Here is an 18,548-nt window from a genome sequence, read left to right as displayed (position 1 = left end):
AAAGACGCAACATGTAGGCGTAAGGACATTAAGGACAGAAAAGGACTATGCTTTCAAGATGAGAGACAGAGAGACCCGTATCCAGCGGCAGCCAACGTGCAGCATCAAGGAAAATGGTCTAATGGTGGACACAGGGGCTACGTCTCATATCATCACGGACATAACTATGTTCAAGAGTTTCGACAACACATTCAGGCCTGAAACACACAGTATCGAGCTGGCAGACGGCACTCGATGCAATGGAGTTGCTCAGCGGAAGGGAAATGCTGAGTTTTTCCTCATCGACAGCGGAGGACAGCAATGCAAGTCAGTGTTAAAGGATGCTTTGTTTGTGCCATCATACCCCCAAAGCATCTTTTCAGTGAAGGCAGCGACCGCAAATGGGGCTACAGTTGTTTTTAAAGTGACACCATGTAATTTTTCAACCTTCATAATAAATTTTCAAGACCCTTGTGATAGTACATCGACTTTAAATAGGTTGAATGACATGTCTACCATAGCCTGACGGGGTCTGTATCACTTTTACTCGTATTTTAAAACTTAGGGTTTCTGGTAGTAACCAGAGCACAAAAAAAAAGCTACAAAATTCGACTGCTTTACGGCATACGTCACTTCCTCCACACAATTTGTTTTTAACGTGAATTTTGCTGGAGGCAACTTAAGGAGTTTAGAGAGCAGTTTCTATTATGTGACTCTGTGGCACAGTCTTTAGTGTCACGGACCTATGACACGGGCGACCCGGGTTCGATTCCCCTTTAAGGCAATTTTTTATATAAACTGTTGATTCATACATAAATGCGATGTTCTTTATAAATTACGGCGATTATATTGCATATAGTTCCCTGTATTCAGATGCTGTGTTCACGTATTTACCTTTTTTTACTGTGTCTATGATATTTACATTACAATCCAGGATGCTATAGCACTCAAACTTGCTCACAGTGTAAAACCAAACCCTATTCATTCACCAATCAGATCCGAGCGTTTCTCTCTTCTCTCTTCCTCATTTGCTGCGTTCCGCTGTCACTCGCGTGACGTATTACAAAGCGGCAGACCTAAACGCATCGGTTTACTTGGATTAGGAGCGATTTTCACACAAAAAAGAGGAATAACAAGCGCCGTTGCGGAAAATCCTGGTGGCGAGGGAGAGAGAGACGATGCAACAATATTTGTTTGGAAAAAGGCAAGGAAATACGTCTGGTCGTTTCTGAATTGGAAGGCTGCAGCCTCCGGAGGTCAAATATGCAGGCTGCACACGTCATCAAGCCTGGGTTATTAAGGTAAACTGAGCATTACATTCACAAGTCATAAGCATACGGCAACAATTTACGATTAACTAAGTATAATAGTCAACTTTGTAATTGTTAATATTGTGAAACAGACAGTCTTGATGACGTATACAGCTTAGAAATACGACATCCGGAGGCTGCAACCTTCAGATTGAGAAATGGCTTCTGCCACGACGAGTCCCTCATCAGAAAGTTGTAACATGACTGCGTTTCTCCCTGTTGTCTCAAAATGTTGATCGTTTAGCATTTTAAATGTTTAGTTTTTAGTTTAGTTTTAAGGTTGGCCAGTTCCTTTCCTTTGCGACAGTGCTGCGGCGCTTGTGGGCTCTAGGGGCGCTAGAAGTGAAAAATACGTGTCTAGCACCCCCTAGTGGCCAAAAAGTTTCATGGTGTCCCTTTAAAGTGTATTTTAGTGAACTTTTTCACCAGGGAATACATTTGGTATATTATTTTAACATACTACTAGTATACTTTAAAGTATATTTAAAAATACTAAAAGGTGGGTTCAAGTGTACTTCAAGTTATAATGAAATATATTTTTTAAATACAGACATAGTATGTTAAAAATACATTTTAGTTCAACTTCATGCTGTCTCAAAATAGCACAGTTGAGTACACTAAGATGGTATTAAGTTCATCTTAAGAAGTACTTAATACTACTTTTTAATATACTAAGTTCAAAATTAGTGTGCGAAAATAGAGCACTTTTAGTAGCCTATATTGTGGAAAAGTGTACTAAGTGTACTTAAATAAAGTGTAATTTAGTGCACTTTTTTTCACCTGGGACGCAATTGCAATAAAAGCAGTGGATACGTAAAATCTCTGGTGTACTTTTTGCTACATTGCATGCATTTTAAAATTAAATGGTGGTTGGTAGGCTATACGTCTCAAAGTTAAGGAAATATCTTTTAAATTACTCACCTTCCTGGCAGTCCTGTAAAGTATCTGAGTCTCCCACATCAGCGGATACAATTCCGGAGATTAACGTGTCTCCTACAATAGAGGCAACTCTTTGATCAAAGGGTGTAAGTTCATCGGCCCCTGTACCACCGCCTGTTCTGCCCACACTTTGTCGGTGCGCAGCAGTTCTCCGTTTAAATTCCACCTTTATGTCAGACCATTTCTTTTTCAATTCATTAACGGTGCGACTCTCAGATCCCACCGCGTTGACGGCATCAGACACACTGTCCCACTCTTTTTTCTTTCTTTTGTTATTTATGCCAGAGGACAAAGTTCTAAATAAAAAAAAATTTCTGGTTTCTACCTCTGATAATAGCACCTCTAATTCATTTTCAGTGAAATTTCGCTTCTTGCTTGCTTTAGCCATGTTCTTGCTGGTTTATTTTGCAGAATTGGACTAATTACCATATTTATATTAATTTAATTGAGGGAGGAGAAAAGGTGTGGTGATGTGCTCGTGCATGTGCACTCAATTTTGCGTTAATTGGGATGTACAAAGAGAATGTACGTGGAATCCTACGTACGCAAAGATTTATACATCTGTATTTTTTGGTGCGTACACACATTTACAGCTTTTCCCCTACGCAATGTTTTAGTATGAATTCAACGCAAGCCTTTGTACATGAGGCCCCTGGTTCGCGTCCTTCAGCTGGGTGCTCGAACCCCGCCTTCATGGTCTGTTGGAATTCGTAGTATGTGCTGTGATCAAAACCTCCAGAGGTCCATAGTGCTGTCGCCCATTCCAAAGCCCGACCGGTGAGTATTGTACAGACTAGCGAGATCTTGCCGACCTCGGTGGGATATAGGTACATGGGGTTGCTGAGTGATGAATAACGAGCATTGCATTAGAAATCCACGGCATTTCTCAGGCGTACCATCGAATTTCTCGGGGAAAGCCAGTCGTGGTGTAGCAGGGGAGACAGGATGTGGTTGTGGAGCTAATGGAGGTGGATGTGCAGCGGCTGTTGCGAAGGAAGTGGCGGCTGATGCGGCAGCGAGCCCGTGCAGGCTCTGAACGGAGCGCACAAGCTCCTCCGTCAGTGATGTTAGCCTCGCTAGCTGCTGTTGGTGAGCCACGAGGATGCCGGCTTGTGACGAGAGCTCTCCAGTGATCTGGGCAAGAGTTGCTGGATCCGTAGACAGCGAAGTCTTCTGTGACGAGTTAGACGAGATTGGATCTATTTGCAAATCTTTATTAGTTTCACACAGCAGTTTAGACAAAGGCAAGGCAGTGTAGTGGTTGGACAGAAGTGTAAACACAGATCGCGGCAGACAGATACCAATCGTAGTCGAGTTAACGGTCCAATATCGGGGCAGGCAGAGAACAATCGTAAACGGGTAAACAGTCCAAGGTCGAGGCAGGCAGCTAAACATCAATAATCCGAAAGGCAGTCCAATAGTAATCACCAGGTAAACAAAACATGGTTATACAGGGACATAACACTCGGTAATGCAGCACGGGGCAAACAAGGCTTCGCAATGAGCGCATGTGTGTGTCCCAGGTATATAGGCAGGATAATGAGTGACAGGTGGAGTGTAATCAGCGTGTGGGGCATAGTGGGAAATGTAGTTCATGTTAAAAGTCGGGTGAATGTGATGTTTGAACACCGGGGTCGTTTGTGCTGACATCCGTAACAGTATTATTAACAAATTACTTATCTGTGAGCTTCATTATTTAAAAAAAAATGTGTGTCCTCATAATCTTTAATCAAAAATGCAAATCTCCTCCCCTCCTCAAAACGATCTCTCTTCACTTCCGGTCATAAGTATGGCAGGTGGGCGGGGTTCGGGAGAAAATCGCAGCAATTAGCAATTGGCAACACGACCCAACTTCAAACAATCCAATCAGATCTCGATGGACAAATTCAAATCCAGCCCTGCCTTATTTCATCTCAAAAGCCGTTTCATTCTGATATACGTCACTACAGGGAAAATAAGGCAATCGCTACTTCCGTTTCATGGCGACTTTAAGGCCTAGTCCTGTAAACCCTGTCTGAAAAACTGCTCCAATGTGTTGAGCTGGCACAAATGTACATAACTCTGCTGAAAACAACCATCTTTGTTAGCTTTATACAGGGTTGATATTTCATGCATTACATTTAGTTGCCGAGCACTTTACCAGTACATACACCAACAGCTTCCAGATATACACTTGGGATCAGCTCCTGATGACTCTGATAAAGCTGCATCTTAATTTATTGCAGGGTGGTCTTGCTGAAAAGTTTCTTAGTCCATAGTTAAGTGTGCTTGCAAAAGCACACTTATTGTTCTTCTTAAGTTTTATTATTCTTATTATTATTATTCCCGGGTAGATTTTTTGTGTCAGCTCTAGCGACCAGACCGTTTGACGCAGAGACACCGTTCAAACTTTAAAATGTTCGGGCAGTACCGGTGTAAGTTGCTTGAGAGGATGAAGTCACAGATCCATGTCGTTCGGCCGCCATATTGGAGAGAACACAAAACCTTAAAAAAGTTTCACAGGTCACAAATTTTGTCCAAACTTCATGAAATTCCACGTACGCGATCCTTGGACCGAGCCTCACAAAAGTTACTAGAAGGATTTTTGATTTTCGGAAGCGTTTGCGCGCCACAGCCCAAACTAAATGTGCGTCAACGCCACCAAAACAGGAAGTAGTTCAAATCTCAATATGTCTGTAACATTTATTAACCAAAATTTTTATATGAACTCTTTACTCCAATGTGAAGATGCCCAAGATAAAAAAACATTGCAGTAACATGTCTATATTATGTTATTTTCACTTTAAAATGTCCAATTAAAACCTGTGTAAAAATAAAAATGTCATTAGCCTTTACCAGTAGAGGGCAGCCTTTACGTTCAAACGTGTTTTTTAGACAGAATGTAAAGATAGCGGCAGCCATCTTTAGAAGCTAAGCTAACAGGCTATTGCTCCGTGGAAAAGTTTGAATACCAATGGCGGGACAGATTCCTGGATACATATTTTTAGAATCATAAACTTCATCTTATTCACTATACAGTATGCGGTTTCGGACGCAAAACTGCAAATGGATTTTATATTCTGAATGCTTGAATCAACGCGAGCTCTCTGGAGAACGTGCATTTTCACATACAGGTAGGAATTATATGATTCAGACATATTTTAATCCCTTTCTTTTATTTCAGTGATATATGGCACGACAAGTTTAATTCCCTTTTTCATCAATGTAATACATTGTAAACGTATTAGTTTCGCTCGCGTCAGTATCGCGTCCTCGCTCGCGTGATCGTTTGGCGTCGGCTCTATGACAGCTGCATGATTTAAATGATTGTGAATTGACGCGAAAAAGTGTCACTTTACCTTAAATCATGCATGTGATGCCAAGTGTATTTAAACAGTCATGACTTTCAGAAATGTATGACACATTTAAAAACACAGCTTTTGCCAGAAGACTGCGTATATGCCATTTACATGATCTTCAGGTAAGAAGATACATATATCTAAATCGTATGCTTAGCTACTGTTGAACGGGAACACGATTGATTGCATTATGCTGTCAATCACTGAGGGAAATATTTTCTTTTATCATTAATTTCACAGTCTGGGTCGACAGAGGCGCGGGCGCCGCAAAATCTTTATTTTTCAATCACTCCGCAAAGAGACTTAGATAACTCTGCTGATTTTGGACTTACAGATATGATTTATACATCATTTAAAACGTTAAAGTGTCTAGTATTTTTTCTGTCCACTCCCATTAAAAACAGAATGTTGTGCTTTTCGCAAAATTAAGAAAATAAACATAATGCGCATTTGTTCTCTCTCTTAGTGACGTCCTTTCAGAAACACGTCAGAAAAATGAGCTGTAACTTAAAGAATTGTTTTCATAGAAACAAAAGATAAATGTCTACACAGTGCTTGGAATGTCTGCTTTTAAATGGTGTAAGTGAAATCGAAAACAAATATTGTACTTCGTTGTTAACTGTATTAAAAGAGGGAGATGTACCGTCTCTCATGTTACTGCATTATTTATAAAGAGCCACGCCCCGCTCCATTGAAGAGAAGAACAGAGATCATCCATATTCATTAGTCCGTCTCTGCAGCCATTCAGTGTTGAGTTTTAATCCGAGTGCTGAAAACATCACATCTACTTGTTTACTCGGGACTGTAACTACAGTTATCTCCAGACGCGAATGTTTTCTCTGTGCTTGCTCATACAGCAAAGGCTCAAATATTATGCGAGTCATCGTTCTCACAAAAGAATGCAATTTAAACGAGTAAGTTAATCGGCCATCGCTCACAGCCCAGCATCTGTCCTGCACCACTGTATGCGTATCGCGCTGACAAACATACACGTGATTTTACTGCTCTGATGAAATCTAAAAGTATAATTTCTCTTATTAGAAGCTAGCCTAATGTTTGCCAGTTATTAAGATGGCGGTTGTAGTTTAAATAAAGGGTTGTGAAATAATAAGCTTTGACAAAAAACTGCATAAAACAATTTTATGTTCCTTATTATAAACTTTTGGTTATGTGTACTTAAGTGAGTAGGTATGGCTCTTATTTACACCTTTAAATGTAGAATAAAGCTTACTCGGGTATCTTACAATGCACTTATGTTGTTATGCAGTTTTAAAATACAAAATACAAACATGTCTGGATGTAGATAAAGCCTACTTGGTCATATTACAATGCACAAGTTTTGTTGTATGCAGTTTGAAAATACATGTTTGTAGAAAAAGTATATTGTACAATGCACTTATTTTGTTGTTATGCAGTTTCAAAATACAACATGAGTATGTTTAAATGTATATGTCGTCATCATCACTGATATATCTCTGGCCCTCATTACAAACTAATTGAATAGCCCTGTCGTAGACGCTCAACACACAATCATATTCATAAATAGTAAAGAAATGAAACGATATTAGGCTATCAGTGCTGCTGTCGCTCTTTCCTATTGCTTATTTTAAAAATGAGCTTATGATCAATAAAATGCAGCTTATATCTGCTGCTTTTTGTGACGTGAACTCTGGCCTACATTAAAGGTGCAGTGTGTAATTTTTAGAAGGATCTCTTGACAGAAATGCAAAATAATATACAAAACTATATTATCAGGGGTGTATAAAGACCTTTCATATGGCTCTTATATGGCCGTTATGTTTTTATTACTTTAGAATGAGATGTTTTTATCTACATACACAGAGGGTCCCCTTACATGGAAGTCGGCATTTTGTGCCACCATGTTTCTACAGTCTTAATGGACAAAATCATGACATGTTTGTCCTGTGGTGGCTACCGTAGCTTCTCTATGCATTTCAAAAGCGAGGGGTGAGCTGTGAACTGAGCTTTTGGTTGCAATTTGGAACCTCACCACTAGATGCCGCTAAAATTTACACACTGCACCTTTAAGTCTCATGTTTTTAAGATTATCTTAAAGGGAAACTTCACCCATTTGCATTAAGCTTTGTACCGTTAGAACCCCAGTCATGTTTTTGAATGGTCTTGCACCATTCCCTCAGTTTCCCCTGAGAGGGGAGAAATACTGATTTCAGTGAGGCACTTCCTTCTTTCAATTATGTAAAAATCATCATTTTGCGTCATTGAAAGAAGGAAATCCTGTATCTCTATTGAGTGTGAAAGACTACAGACACTCATTCCTCATTTTTCCAAGGTGGGGGCTATGGGTGGGACCCACTCGCGCTTCAGACCAATTACAGATAAGTGGGTGGGACTTACGAAAATATACAAACACAGACCGAACAAAAACGATCAGCCGCCATCTTTATGCTAAGCTAAGCTAAACAGAAGTTGTGGAGCGAGCCAGAATTCATGTTACAATAACAGTGGAAGTTAATCAATATTACATGGAAGAGGGTGATTTTACAAGCGTGATGCTCTAATCCGCTGTACATTGCACCTTTATGAGCCACAATACTGCAAAGAGCTGAGGCAGATGTAGGAACAGAAGCCCGAGGAGAAGCCGGAGCCTGGGCGTCGGCTGGGTAGAGGAGCCGGGGGAAGACACCGCAACCATCGGCCTCTGCTGCGTAGAGAAGCTTGCCTGTTCTCTCGCTGTGTGGCTTCTTTATAACATTTCTGCATCAGATAAGGATATGGACGTTTGTTTGGTGAAGGTTTCTATGCAAGAGAGGAACTTTGCGCGCGTTTGGAACGTTTATTTCACGGACATGTTTCGGTTTACGAGCAGACGCGCTGCGGAGGACGGACTCGCGCCGTTTGCTTTCGGTTTAACATTTCTGGATCAGATAAGCATATGAACGTTTGTTTTGTGAATGTTTCTGGTCGCGTGCTTATTTCAAAGACGTGTTTCGGTTTACGAGCACAAGCTCCAAGAGCTGAGGCAGCGCGTATGTGGAGATATTATGCAGGGGACGCGTTTGTGTGGAGGAGGATGGAGGGATAAACGGACGTCTGACTAAAGTGAGTGTTTATATTTTCTTTGTTATACTAACGTGGCATTTATGTACACAATAGCATATCTGAGCGGTGTTTTATATGTCTATATTGTGAGAGCAGTGAGGCCAATAATAACACAAATGTAATTACAGTAAACAAGAGACAAAAAGAAAATTGGTAAAACTAAATAAACATTTAAAATGCATACCCTTTTTTAACTAATTGAAAAGACATTTGTACTGCGGATCTGAAACCGCACGTTACTGTTTGAATAAGACTTTGCTACACACCAGGCCAGAGTGTTATTGTGTGTACCACAATGTAACATCACGTTTAAAAGTAAATCATGATTGGTGTCTGTCAGACACAGTGGTGGTGGCTATTTTCTTTGTTTTACTAACGTGGCATTTATGTACATAATAGCATGTCTGAGCCGTGTTCCGATTAATGGGAGTGGCTTGCAGAGCTGTGCATTGTGGTGCATAGTGGCAGTTGTAGTTTTTCATACAAATGTGCTCTAAAGTCACATTTTGTCTTTTCTCTGTCAAATAGGCACAAAATTCTACATTTATGTTACATTTTGACTACAAATATGACTCACTTTCCATAAAGATTAATGTTCCTATTGGTGAAATGTCCCTTTAAGTACTAAAGGATTTTTGGTATATTATGTACAAAATTAGTGTGTGAAAATATGGCACTTCAAAGGGATTGTTCACTCAAAAATTAAAATTATTTAAATTACAATTCTAAAAAAAATGTAATAAGAAAACACTGAGGGCTTGACATTAACTTTTTGAGGAACTTGTCCTTCGGACAAGTAAATTTGTGTTTCACTTGTCCATGCACAAAAGTCACTTGTCCGGGTAAAGTTTTATAATATAATGTATTTTTTGTGTTTTGCTAATCAGTGGCAGAGCAAGGGATTTTTCATAGAGGAGTCGGACAACTAATTTTTTCTTACACTTGTCCTACAAAAAATCCACTTGTCCCGGACAAGCGGACAAGTCTTAATGTCGAACCCTGAACATGTGCAGCACAGCCGTTATAGTTGGTTCTAGGCTAGCTAGCTATCCCTGTATTTACATAAAATGGTCTGTGCTAAGCCCCGGATGTCCTTAAATGCTGGAAGCACCCCTGGTTACAAGCCTGTATACATTTCTGTGTGTGTGTGTGTGTGTGTGTGTGTGTGTGTGTGTGTGTGTGTGTGTGTGTGTGTGTGTGTGTGTGTGTGTGTGTGTCAGGAATGCTTTCACGTATTGAAACCAAACTTTGTACATGAACTTGGGACTCCAATGCGAGGATGCACAAGATAAAAAACATTCTAAAATTTAACATTTCACAAATCACGTTAGTGACCGCACCAGAGCAAGCACACTTTTGCGGTTCCTCCGGAAGTGCATTTTCTAGTTATTTTTATAAACCTTTACAATGTGACCTGATGTTACCTGTTGTATAGTTACATTAAACCTTCATATGTGATCAGATGTTACCTGGCTGTCAGGCAGTTATATTAAACCTTTACAATGTGATCAGATGTTGTGCAGCTATATAAACCTTTACAATGTGATCATATGTTATCTGTCAGGAATTTCTTAAACCATATGTGAGCTTTGTAGATTCCACTTAATAGGATTTAAGTCTCCTGATTTGAAGGAATAAGGGGCTGTCCACACGGAGACGCGTATTACTGTATACGTATAAATTTGTTATCGTATTGGCGTTTCATCCACACGGATCCGGCGTTTTGGGAGACTGAATCCGCTATTTTTTGAAACCGGGTCCTAAAGTGGATAAATCTGAAACCGACACCCTTGCGGTTTCGTCTGTACAGCCAATCTGTATATTTTGTGAAGCGAAAACGTCATCACATCACGTGTCGGAAGCGTCACACGTAACAGCAACAACAATAACTACGGACTACGTGATTGTGTTCGTGCTACAGAAGCTACTAAAGCAGTGTTCTTCACTCCCAATCCTGGAGAGCCGGTGTCCTGCAGAGTTTAGCTCCAACCTTAATCAAACACACCTGAGCAAGCTAATCAATGTCTTCATGATCACTAGAAGATCACAGGTAGGTGTGTTTGATTAAGTTTGGAGCTAAACTCTGCAGGACACCGGCTCTCCAGGATTGGGAGTGAAGAACACTGTACTAAAGCCTACTAGCTTTATTACAGCAAAATCTATTGCTTCTATGCAATTGTGGTGACCAACAAGTGAGAATGGACAACACCATACGTTGGTTATGTGCATGCTCAAAGTCTTCTTCTCCGTGTATAGTGTATATCTGTGGCAGAATTACAGCGCCCCATACTGGTCCGGCATGTATACTACACCGCTTTCAGTCGGTTTCAGTGGTTTCGTGTTTACGGATTATTTTTTTAGAGCAAGAAAAAAAAATGATCGGATAGGGAATGCACCGGCTTCGTGTGGACATAGCCTTAGTGTTGGCAAGTTTGCAAATTAATTCTATCGTGGTACATTACCAATGAAAATGAATTGGTGAGTTATTGGACTGGCTGGGGTGCACAGTTGCTTTAAAAAAAGACGAAATCACTGTGTAACAGTTTACGACACACTGTGTAAATATTGGTAGGTATAAGTACTTTAATAATTTGTAATGCTGCTCCATCAACTCCTTCTAACAGGACGAGGTAAATAAATATGTCCTGTAGGTTACCTGCTACGGCCACTTCATATCGTCTACCCACGTAACGATGACGGGACATTATGAGACTATCTGAAAGTTTTCTCCGTGCTCCAAACTTAAAACATTTACAGCATTAGCGTTATTTGTTATTTTTCTTAAAGTTATAGTGAACTACAAACAATCTTCTAACCACCAAACAAGCTCTAGGGATGAGTGAGTACAGCATTATCTGTATCTGTAATCGGAGTGGGTGTGGCCTAACCCAGAAGTAGGCGGGGTTTTAACCGGTATGTTATTTTAAGCATGCAATTAATATATGGGTTGATCAGAAATTGTTATATTTCTGTATCACTGATCATAAGAGGGAGAGAGAGAGTGTTTGTTTGTGTGTGTAGCTTAATTTGTAATATTAATTATTATTTATACCACTACTACCTTTATATTTTATGAAATACAGCAAAAAGCAAAAAGTGTCAGACACTCAGTATGTAAAGTAAAAAAAAACTGGTTAGAGCCAGCTGATAGTTAAAACGAAAAAACTTAGATGACTGGCAGAGAGAGGGAGGAGAGTGTGTGTAGCTTAATTAATTTGTAATATTTTTAACACTAACTTTAACTTACTACCTTCATTTTTTATGAAATACAGCAAAAAAGTGTCAGAGAGAAAAAACTGACGAGAGAGAGAGTGTGTGTGTGTGTTGCTTAATAATTAATTTGTAATATTTATAACACTAGCTTAATACCCTTATTTTTGTATGAAATACAGCAAAAACGTGCCAGACACTCAGTGTCTGGTTACTGGTTAGAGACAGCTGAAGGTTTAAAAAAGAAACAAATTCTCCGACAGGCAGAGACGAGATGCGAGTTGCATTCACGTCTGAACGAACCCACGAATACCAGCACTCTGCTGGTTAGTACGTATTAACGTTAGAACCCGAAGTAAAAGGCTGAAGAAACCCTAAACGTTAATGGAAAAGAACCGTGAACCCGAGTGACTGAGGGAGAGAGACAGAAAGCTGTTCTGTGTGTGTGTGCAGAGCGGGACACAGTGGTTAGAGACCGCTCCCAGCTGAAGGTTTAAAAAAGAAACAAATTCTCCGACAGGCAGAGACGCGATGCGTGTCACATTCACGTCTGAACGAACCCACGTTTACCAGAACTCTGCTGGTTAGTACGTATTTTAACGTTACAACCCGAAGTAAAAAGCTAAAGAAACCCTAAACGTTAACGGAAAAGAACCGCGAACCCGAGTGACTGAGTCTGAGGGAGAGAGACAGAGAGCTTTTCTGTGTGTGAATGAGCAGAGCGGAGCTGCGCGGGACTCCGAAGCTTCGATGCTTGCTTCAGACTCGAAAAGTCCTTGCAATGAACCACTGCTTCGGAGCTTGTATCGTTACGTCACTAGTCACGTGAAATACGACGTCTGAAGCAAACACACTAGGTGTGTTCGACTTCATGCGGCGCTGCGCAGACCGATCGGCGGCTGACTTGAAGCAGTGCATTTTGGTTAGTACTTTTGTCCGACTTAAGCTGGCGCTGCAGGCACGTGACTGTGTCATATGGTTTTTAAGTACCGCGAGAGCGATTCGAGATCAGCCGCCTGACTTAGCCAGCGCAGTTCCCGAAGAGGAGCTGCACGGGCTGTAATGACGACACAGCTTTTTTTACGATTGGTCGGATTCACCACATGACAACACTCACGTGTGTTTCGTGTGTATTTTTACGCCCTTAGTTCCACAAATGCTCACAAATCTGAATTTTTATAACAGTTAAAGCTCTTTTCATGTAGTCGCGATGTTATATTGTATCATCTTCATCAAAATAAAATGGATAAAAACCGTAGACCCCACTACATTGGTATTTAAATAATATATGCTTATGTTAAACTTTATTCTTGTAAAAACAGATGCTGTAATCCTCTTCAGTTCCACTCATGCTCATACACGGACATTCAAAACAGTATAATTCACTTTTTATGTAGTTTGCATCTTACAAATCATGTTTATTGCGATAAAGCAAGCAAACGGCACGTGATCAGCCATGCTTGACGTAAAAGCCGCAAACTACGGGGAGCACAGCGCGTCCGACTTCACGTCTCCGTTTTCAGCTCCTCCCCACCTGCACGCGGCTAATCTCGCCGATCGGTTACATCCAGCCGCAGCCGATGTCGAACACACCTACTGGTTTCTCTGGTGAACCTCACGACTGCTTTGATAGCCCAATCCGGCCTTGACAGGTTTGAAACTGGCGGCTTTATTTTCCACACAAGTGAAGCCAAACCATAGAAAAGCTTTCTAAACAATTTTTGTGTACTCCAGCATCATCTGTTTCATGTGAGAGAATATTCTCCAAAGCTGGTGAATTTGTTAAAAAAAGAAAGAAATCGCCCACATCACCAAATGTATAGCCTATTAGGCTATATTATAAAATTATTAAAAAATATAAAATTATATTATAATTAATATAAAATTATATTTCTGAATAAAACCACAACATTTAATGAATACCCTCCTCCACATTGTCCAAGCCCTGTCCAGTTGCCCTCTGCCACATTATAAATACATTTTTAAATACATAAATGTCCAGTTATAGTAAGTTGTAGAGTGCTGTATTTTACGGCTAAATATTCACACACAAACACATCTCATGTTCAATGTTTTATTGAGGGTTTTAAACATGAACACAGTGTCAAAGCTCTGACAGCCCAAATAGGGGGGGGGGGGGACCATTAACCTACTCGCATTGTCAGCTTTGTTGCATTACATTTACTTCACCAGCAGATGGTGGTGTGCATTTTCTGTTTGAATGAAGCTTCGAGTAATGAACCATTTTCGACACAATTGTATCGGAAAGCAATAATGCTTCGAAACGCTTCATTTGGCCATCACTACTCACAGCAACACAATACATCTGTAGTTGTGTAGGGGAGGGGCGGCGCTGTTACTACCACCTATCACAGAACACTGACACAATCAGCTACCCAATGATGATTTTCATTTAATCCGAGCACAGATATTGATAATACTCGTACTCGGCAGAAGTGCTTTATCCGTACCGGATACTCTTTTCAGCCGACCAGTGGCGGGTCTAGACAAATTTCACTAGGGGGCCAAGGAGGGGCCAGTGTTTTACCAGAGGGGCACATAAAAAACCCGCAAGAAATTATATTTAAAGATTATAGGGGCGGTTACAGGAATTAGTTTAAGACAGGACTAGGCCTTAGTTTAATTAGGAAATATAACTAGTTTTAACAAAAAATGCCTTAAATACATTACTTGTGTGCATTTTGAAGCAAAACAAGGGCACTGGTGTATTTTAAAATATGTCAGTGCAAGTTGTTTTCAGTTTGGACAGCTCTTACATTTATTTTAGTCTAGGACTAGTCTAATCCCTTTCCAGGAAACTGCCCCATAAACTTTATCTTACTTTACAATCATATAAATCTTTATTTAATACAAGTGACTGCAGGTGCAAAAGGGGAGCTTGGCTCTTTTCTAAAGCCCCCCAACCGAAAATCATGCGAGCCTACTCAATAAACTTTATGAAATGCAAACTTTTAAAAAGACAAACGTTTGTTTTAGTTTACATATAAACACACATTGCTAGACAGTTAGGGACCACAATCTAGTATTTAAAATAATATTTATTTTAAATTGTAAACATTTTTATATGACACATTTAATTATATTCCTCCAATTTTATGCACGTAAATGTAAGAGCATAATTACAGGGCTTTTTACAATGTGTAAACTTTAAAAAGTTAGCGAGATGTTGGTTTTGCCGGTTGTTGATGAGTAACAGCTGTGAATGATCACCGCGCTTAAGCAGCCACGTCACAGGAGAACAAGTGAACAGTGTCCCAATGTCAAGTGAGCTAGAGTCCTTACCAGTGCCCAAACCTGCATACACATTCTCAACATCGGAAAATTGGGAACGAATTGAGACACTCGCTGAGCAGCACCCATCACCCGCAGCCAGCTACAGGTTGGGTGCGCCGCTCTAATTTGCCCGTTTAGAACGTTATGCGTCGGATTAGTTCCGCTTTTGGCGCTCGCGTGTAAAATCAAAATAAATGTATACTTTTTTATTTGGTCAGCACGGGGTGGCCACAGGGGTGGCCAGGGACTTGTCTACACAGGCACGGGCCACCCTTGGCCTCCGTGTAGAACCGCCCCTGCAGCCGACTATCCGGCTCATCTCTACTAGCTACCGATTGCGCTGTGCTTTGTTAGTGGAAGTCGGTTGACAAAATGCGGAAGAGCAAAGAATTAAAAATGGGCGTAGCGGAATAATGACGCTGTTCAACTATAACCATCGTTCTCACGGTTATACAATAACCGTCACACCCTTAGCCAAGAGCATGGGCGAGGCTAGCCCCTTTTTAGGGGTGCTTCAGCACCCCTAAAAAGGAGCTCAGCACCCCTAAAACTTTGGGCAAGAAATTTAATTATTCTAAAATGTTCGTTCGTCTTTGACCAGGTTAAATAATGTCCAAAACATACTCCGTAGTTTGTGGTTTAAAATATATAATATGAAAACCTCCCCGCTTAGCAAATGGTGTCATCCTCTTCTACTTCTCTGTACCTGCATCGCTTAGCCCGTCCGTCATTCAGCGTGAAACACACGCAGAGTGAGAATCAGATAGTGTTGTGATGCAACTTTTTTGTTCAAATCTTACAAAATGTTTACGTTATGTTTATAATGAGCGAGTACATCACGAATCAATCTTTCAAGTCGTGTTTTTGTCTTATAATGAATCACCATGGTACACGTATAATAAGTGTTTATTTTCGGATTATTTAAGTCCGGCGGGTACCCGCGCGCTGCGGAGTAGCACAGTACCTGGGTGACTCGTTCATAGACTTAAAAGGAGAGAAGTAGCGCCGGTTACAATGTTCTTCCGCAAGACGCATGCAGTGCGTCTCAGTGGGTAGTTGCATACATAGATATGTATAAAGGCTAGATGGCTCGTCCGCGCTGCTGGCCAATGAAGTGCAACGTCCGCATTTTGGCGGCCATCTTACGACAGGGCGCTCGCTCACTCGTAGCATTGAGTTTTAATGATGCAGGTACTTTTAAATGACCATAACTTGCTTAATTTTTTACCGATTTTCAGACGGTTTGGTTTGTTATAAACGTCAAAGATGTACCTATGACACTGCATACCTATACTAAAAATAAAAAATAAATTCATGAAACATGTTAAAGCATCCAGAATTATAGCCAGGTTAATAACGTTTGTAAAAACCCAAACCGTTTGAAAATCGGTAGAAAATTGAGCAAGTTATGGTCATTTAAAAGTACCTGCACCATAAACTCAATGCTACGAGTGAGCGAGCGCCCTGTCGTAAGATGGCCGCCAGGTGATGCCGTTAGGGACTCCGCCTTGAGCCATCTAGCCTTTATACATATCTATGGTTGCATACGTGTGTCTCCGTTGTTGAAGTTTATTGTATGATTTATCGTTAATTTGAGACTTATTTTAACAATCGGGAGTCATGTAAACATGACATCACGGGCGTCTTTTCTGGTCTGTCGTCATGAAAACATGGCGTTTGGAACAGAGTGAAAACAAACTACATATCACTGTATACCACCAGTAGGCTACCGGTAAATTATGTGTGAAATCACTAACTGTCTGACTATCAAACTAGACAATAAATATTTTTTTAGTTTGTCACATGTAGACTAATATGAAGGTGATAACGTCTTTAACCCTTAGTGCAGGAGTCACAAGTGTTTTGTTTTAGACATATAGTAAAGGTAATGGTTCAATTAAAGGACTGTTCAAAGAAAAGCTGCAAATTAACAAACTATTAATAAACCTACCATATGTTGTAGGCATAAAAGTTATAAATTAGGAGATTTGTCATTTTGACAAAGACAAACGATACACTGTATATTCACATAAAGCCATACCCACACTGCTGGTGTAGCCCACCTTTTGTCCTGAGACTTTTATATGGCATTAATGGCAAAAATATGCTAGCTCACCATTAATTAGAAATAAAAAGGTTGGCAAAAAATGCATCTGAAAACTCACCAGATTGATGCTTTAAAATATGTAATTTTAAAAAAATTCTAAGGGGGAGCATGGTCCCGGACCCTAGGGGTAATATTCTTCTCATCTTTTTCACCCCTGACCCATTTTCATGCCTGAAAGGTCTCCAAAAAAATCTTTATTTTGGAGTTAGTTGAACCAATGTTAAAATGAAAGCTATTTTACAATATACATATTATTGGTGTCTGTAGGAAAAAAGAGCGGGTGGTGGCAGCGGAGCTCATTGGGTGCTCAGCACCCCTAAAGCTCTAACCCTAGAATCGCCTCTGGCCAAGAGAACACAGATCTGACACAAACACACACATATCTCTCTCTCACACGCAACACACACAGAGTCAAGTCAAGAGAACACACATCTCTCACACACACACACACACGCACGACAAGTCATGAGAACACACATCTAACACAAACACACCCCTGACATACACAGAGTCAAGTCGAGAACATAAATCTGACTGACACACACACACACACACACACAGAGAGAGAGAGAGAGAGAGAGAGAGAGTCAAGTCAAGTCAAGAGAACACACATCTATCTGACTGACACACAAACCAAAAATTGTCTATATCTGCATGTGACACCCGTAAGTTGAACGGGTTCTTAGAAATAAGCGGTTTGATTCTGCAGCAGAGAAACAGTGACGTGCAATGTTAGACTAAAAATGTTGTTTTGAAGGATATGTGAGTGAGTTTAACTGTACCTTACAGCTCATGACAGCGGAGTAAGAAATTAGTCGGTGGAGAGTAATCCTGACACCAAGCATGATATTTAAGAATAAAGACTACACAAAATAACAGGACACTGCACTTCTGACACTATAAAATGGGGAAAGTGCAACACTCGGTCGCGCTAGCTATGGAAGTCCTGCCTTCCAGTAAAATTAGCCAATCATCTACCATTAAAGACGACTTTTTGGGGAGGAGCTGTTCAGACCAGTGCCGAGAGACTGTAGCGTATGGGAGGCCATTAAAGCAAAAACGTGTTAAAATCACGTGTTAGTAAATGACTTGTTAACACGCACTTAAGCCCGATTTATAGTCGTGCGTAAGTTCTACGCCGTAGCTATGCCATAGGCTATCCGTAGCCTGTGCATAGCTCTGCGTAGCCTGACGTGCACCTCGCAAATTTTTTAACAGCGCGTCAGTTCTACGCGGACCGCAAGCGCTGTGATTAGTCCACCAGAACCCCTCACATCAGGTAAAAAAACC

At 40.6% G+C, this 18,548-nt stretch overlaps 1 protein-coding gene across 4 annotated transcripts in view; it reads right to left on the bottom strand.

The window, feature by feature from the left end:
* Window positions 1-18,192, bottom strand: part of LOC129413407 (acylamino-acid-releasing enzyme-like) — a 154,614-nt gene extending 136,422 nt beyond the window's left edge. For all 4 annotated transcript variants that reach the window (XR_012369499.1, XM_055167110.2, XM_055167111.2 and 1 more), the window contains exon 1: window positions 18,041-18,192. Coding sequence is in view for 3 of the 4 variants with exons in the window: in XM_055167110.2 (XP_055023085.2) it covers window positions 18,041-18,103 (63 nt within the window). In the remaining variant the exon portion in view is untranslated. The remainder of the gene's footprint in view (window positions 1-18,040) is intronic.
* Between the last annotated feature and the right edge of the window lie 356 nt (window positions 18,193-18,548).

This window comes from Misgurnus anguillicaudatus, chromosome 5 (assembly GCF_027580225.2).
Source record: "Misgurnus anguillicaudatus chromosome 5, ASM2758022v2, whole genome shotgun sequence".
Taxonomy (NCBI): domain Eukaryota; kingdom Metazoa; phylum Chordata; class Actinopteri; order Cypriniformes; family Cobitidae; genus Misgurnus; species Misgurnus anguillicaudatus.
This window is presented reverse-complemented; position numbering and strand designations above follow the sequence as displayed.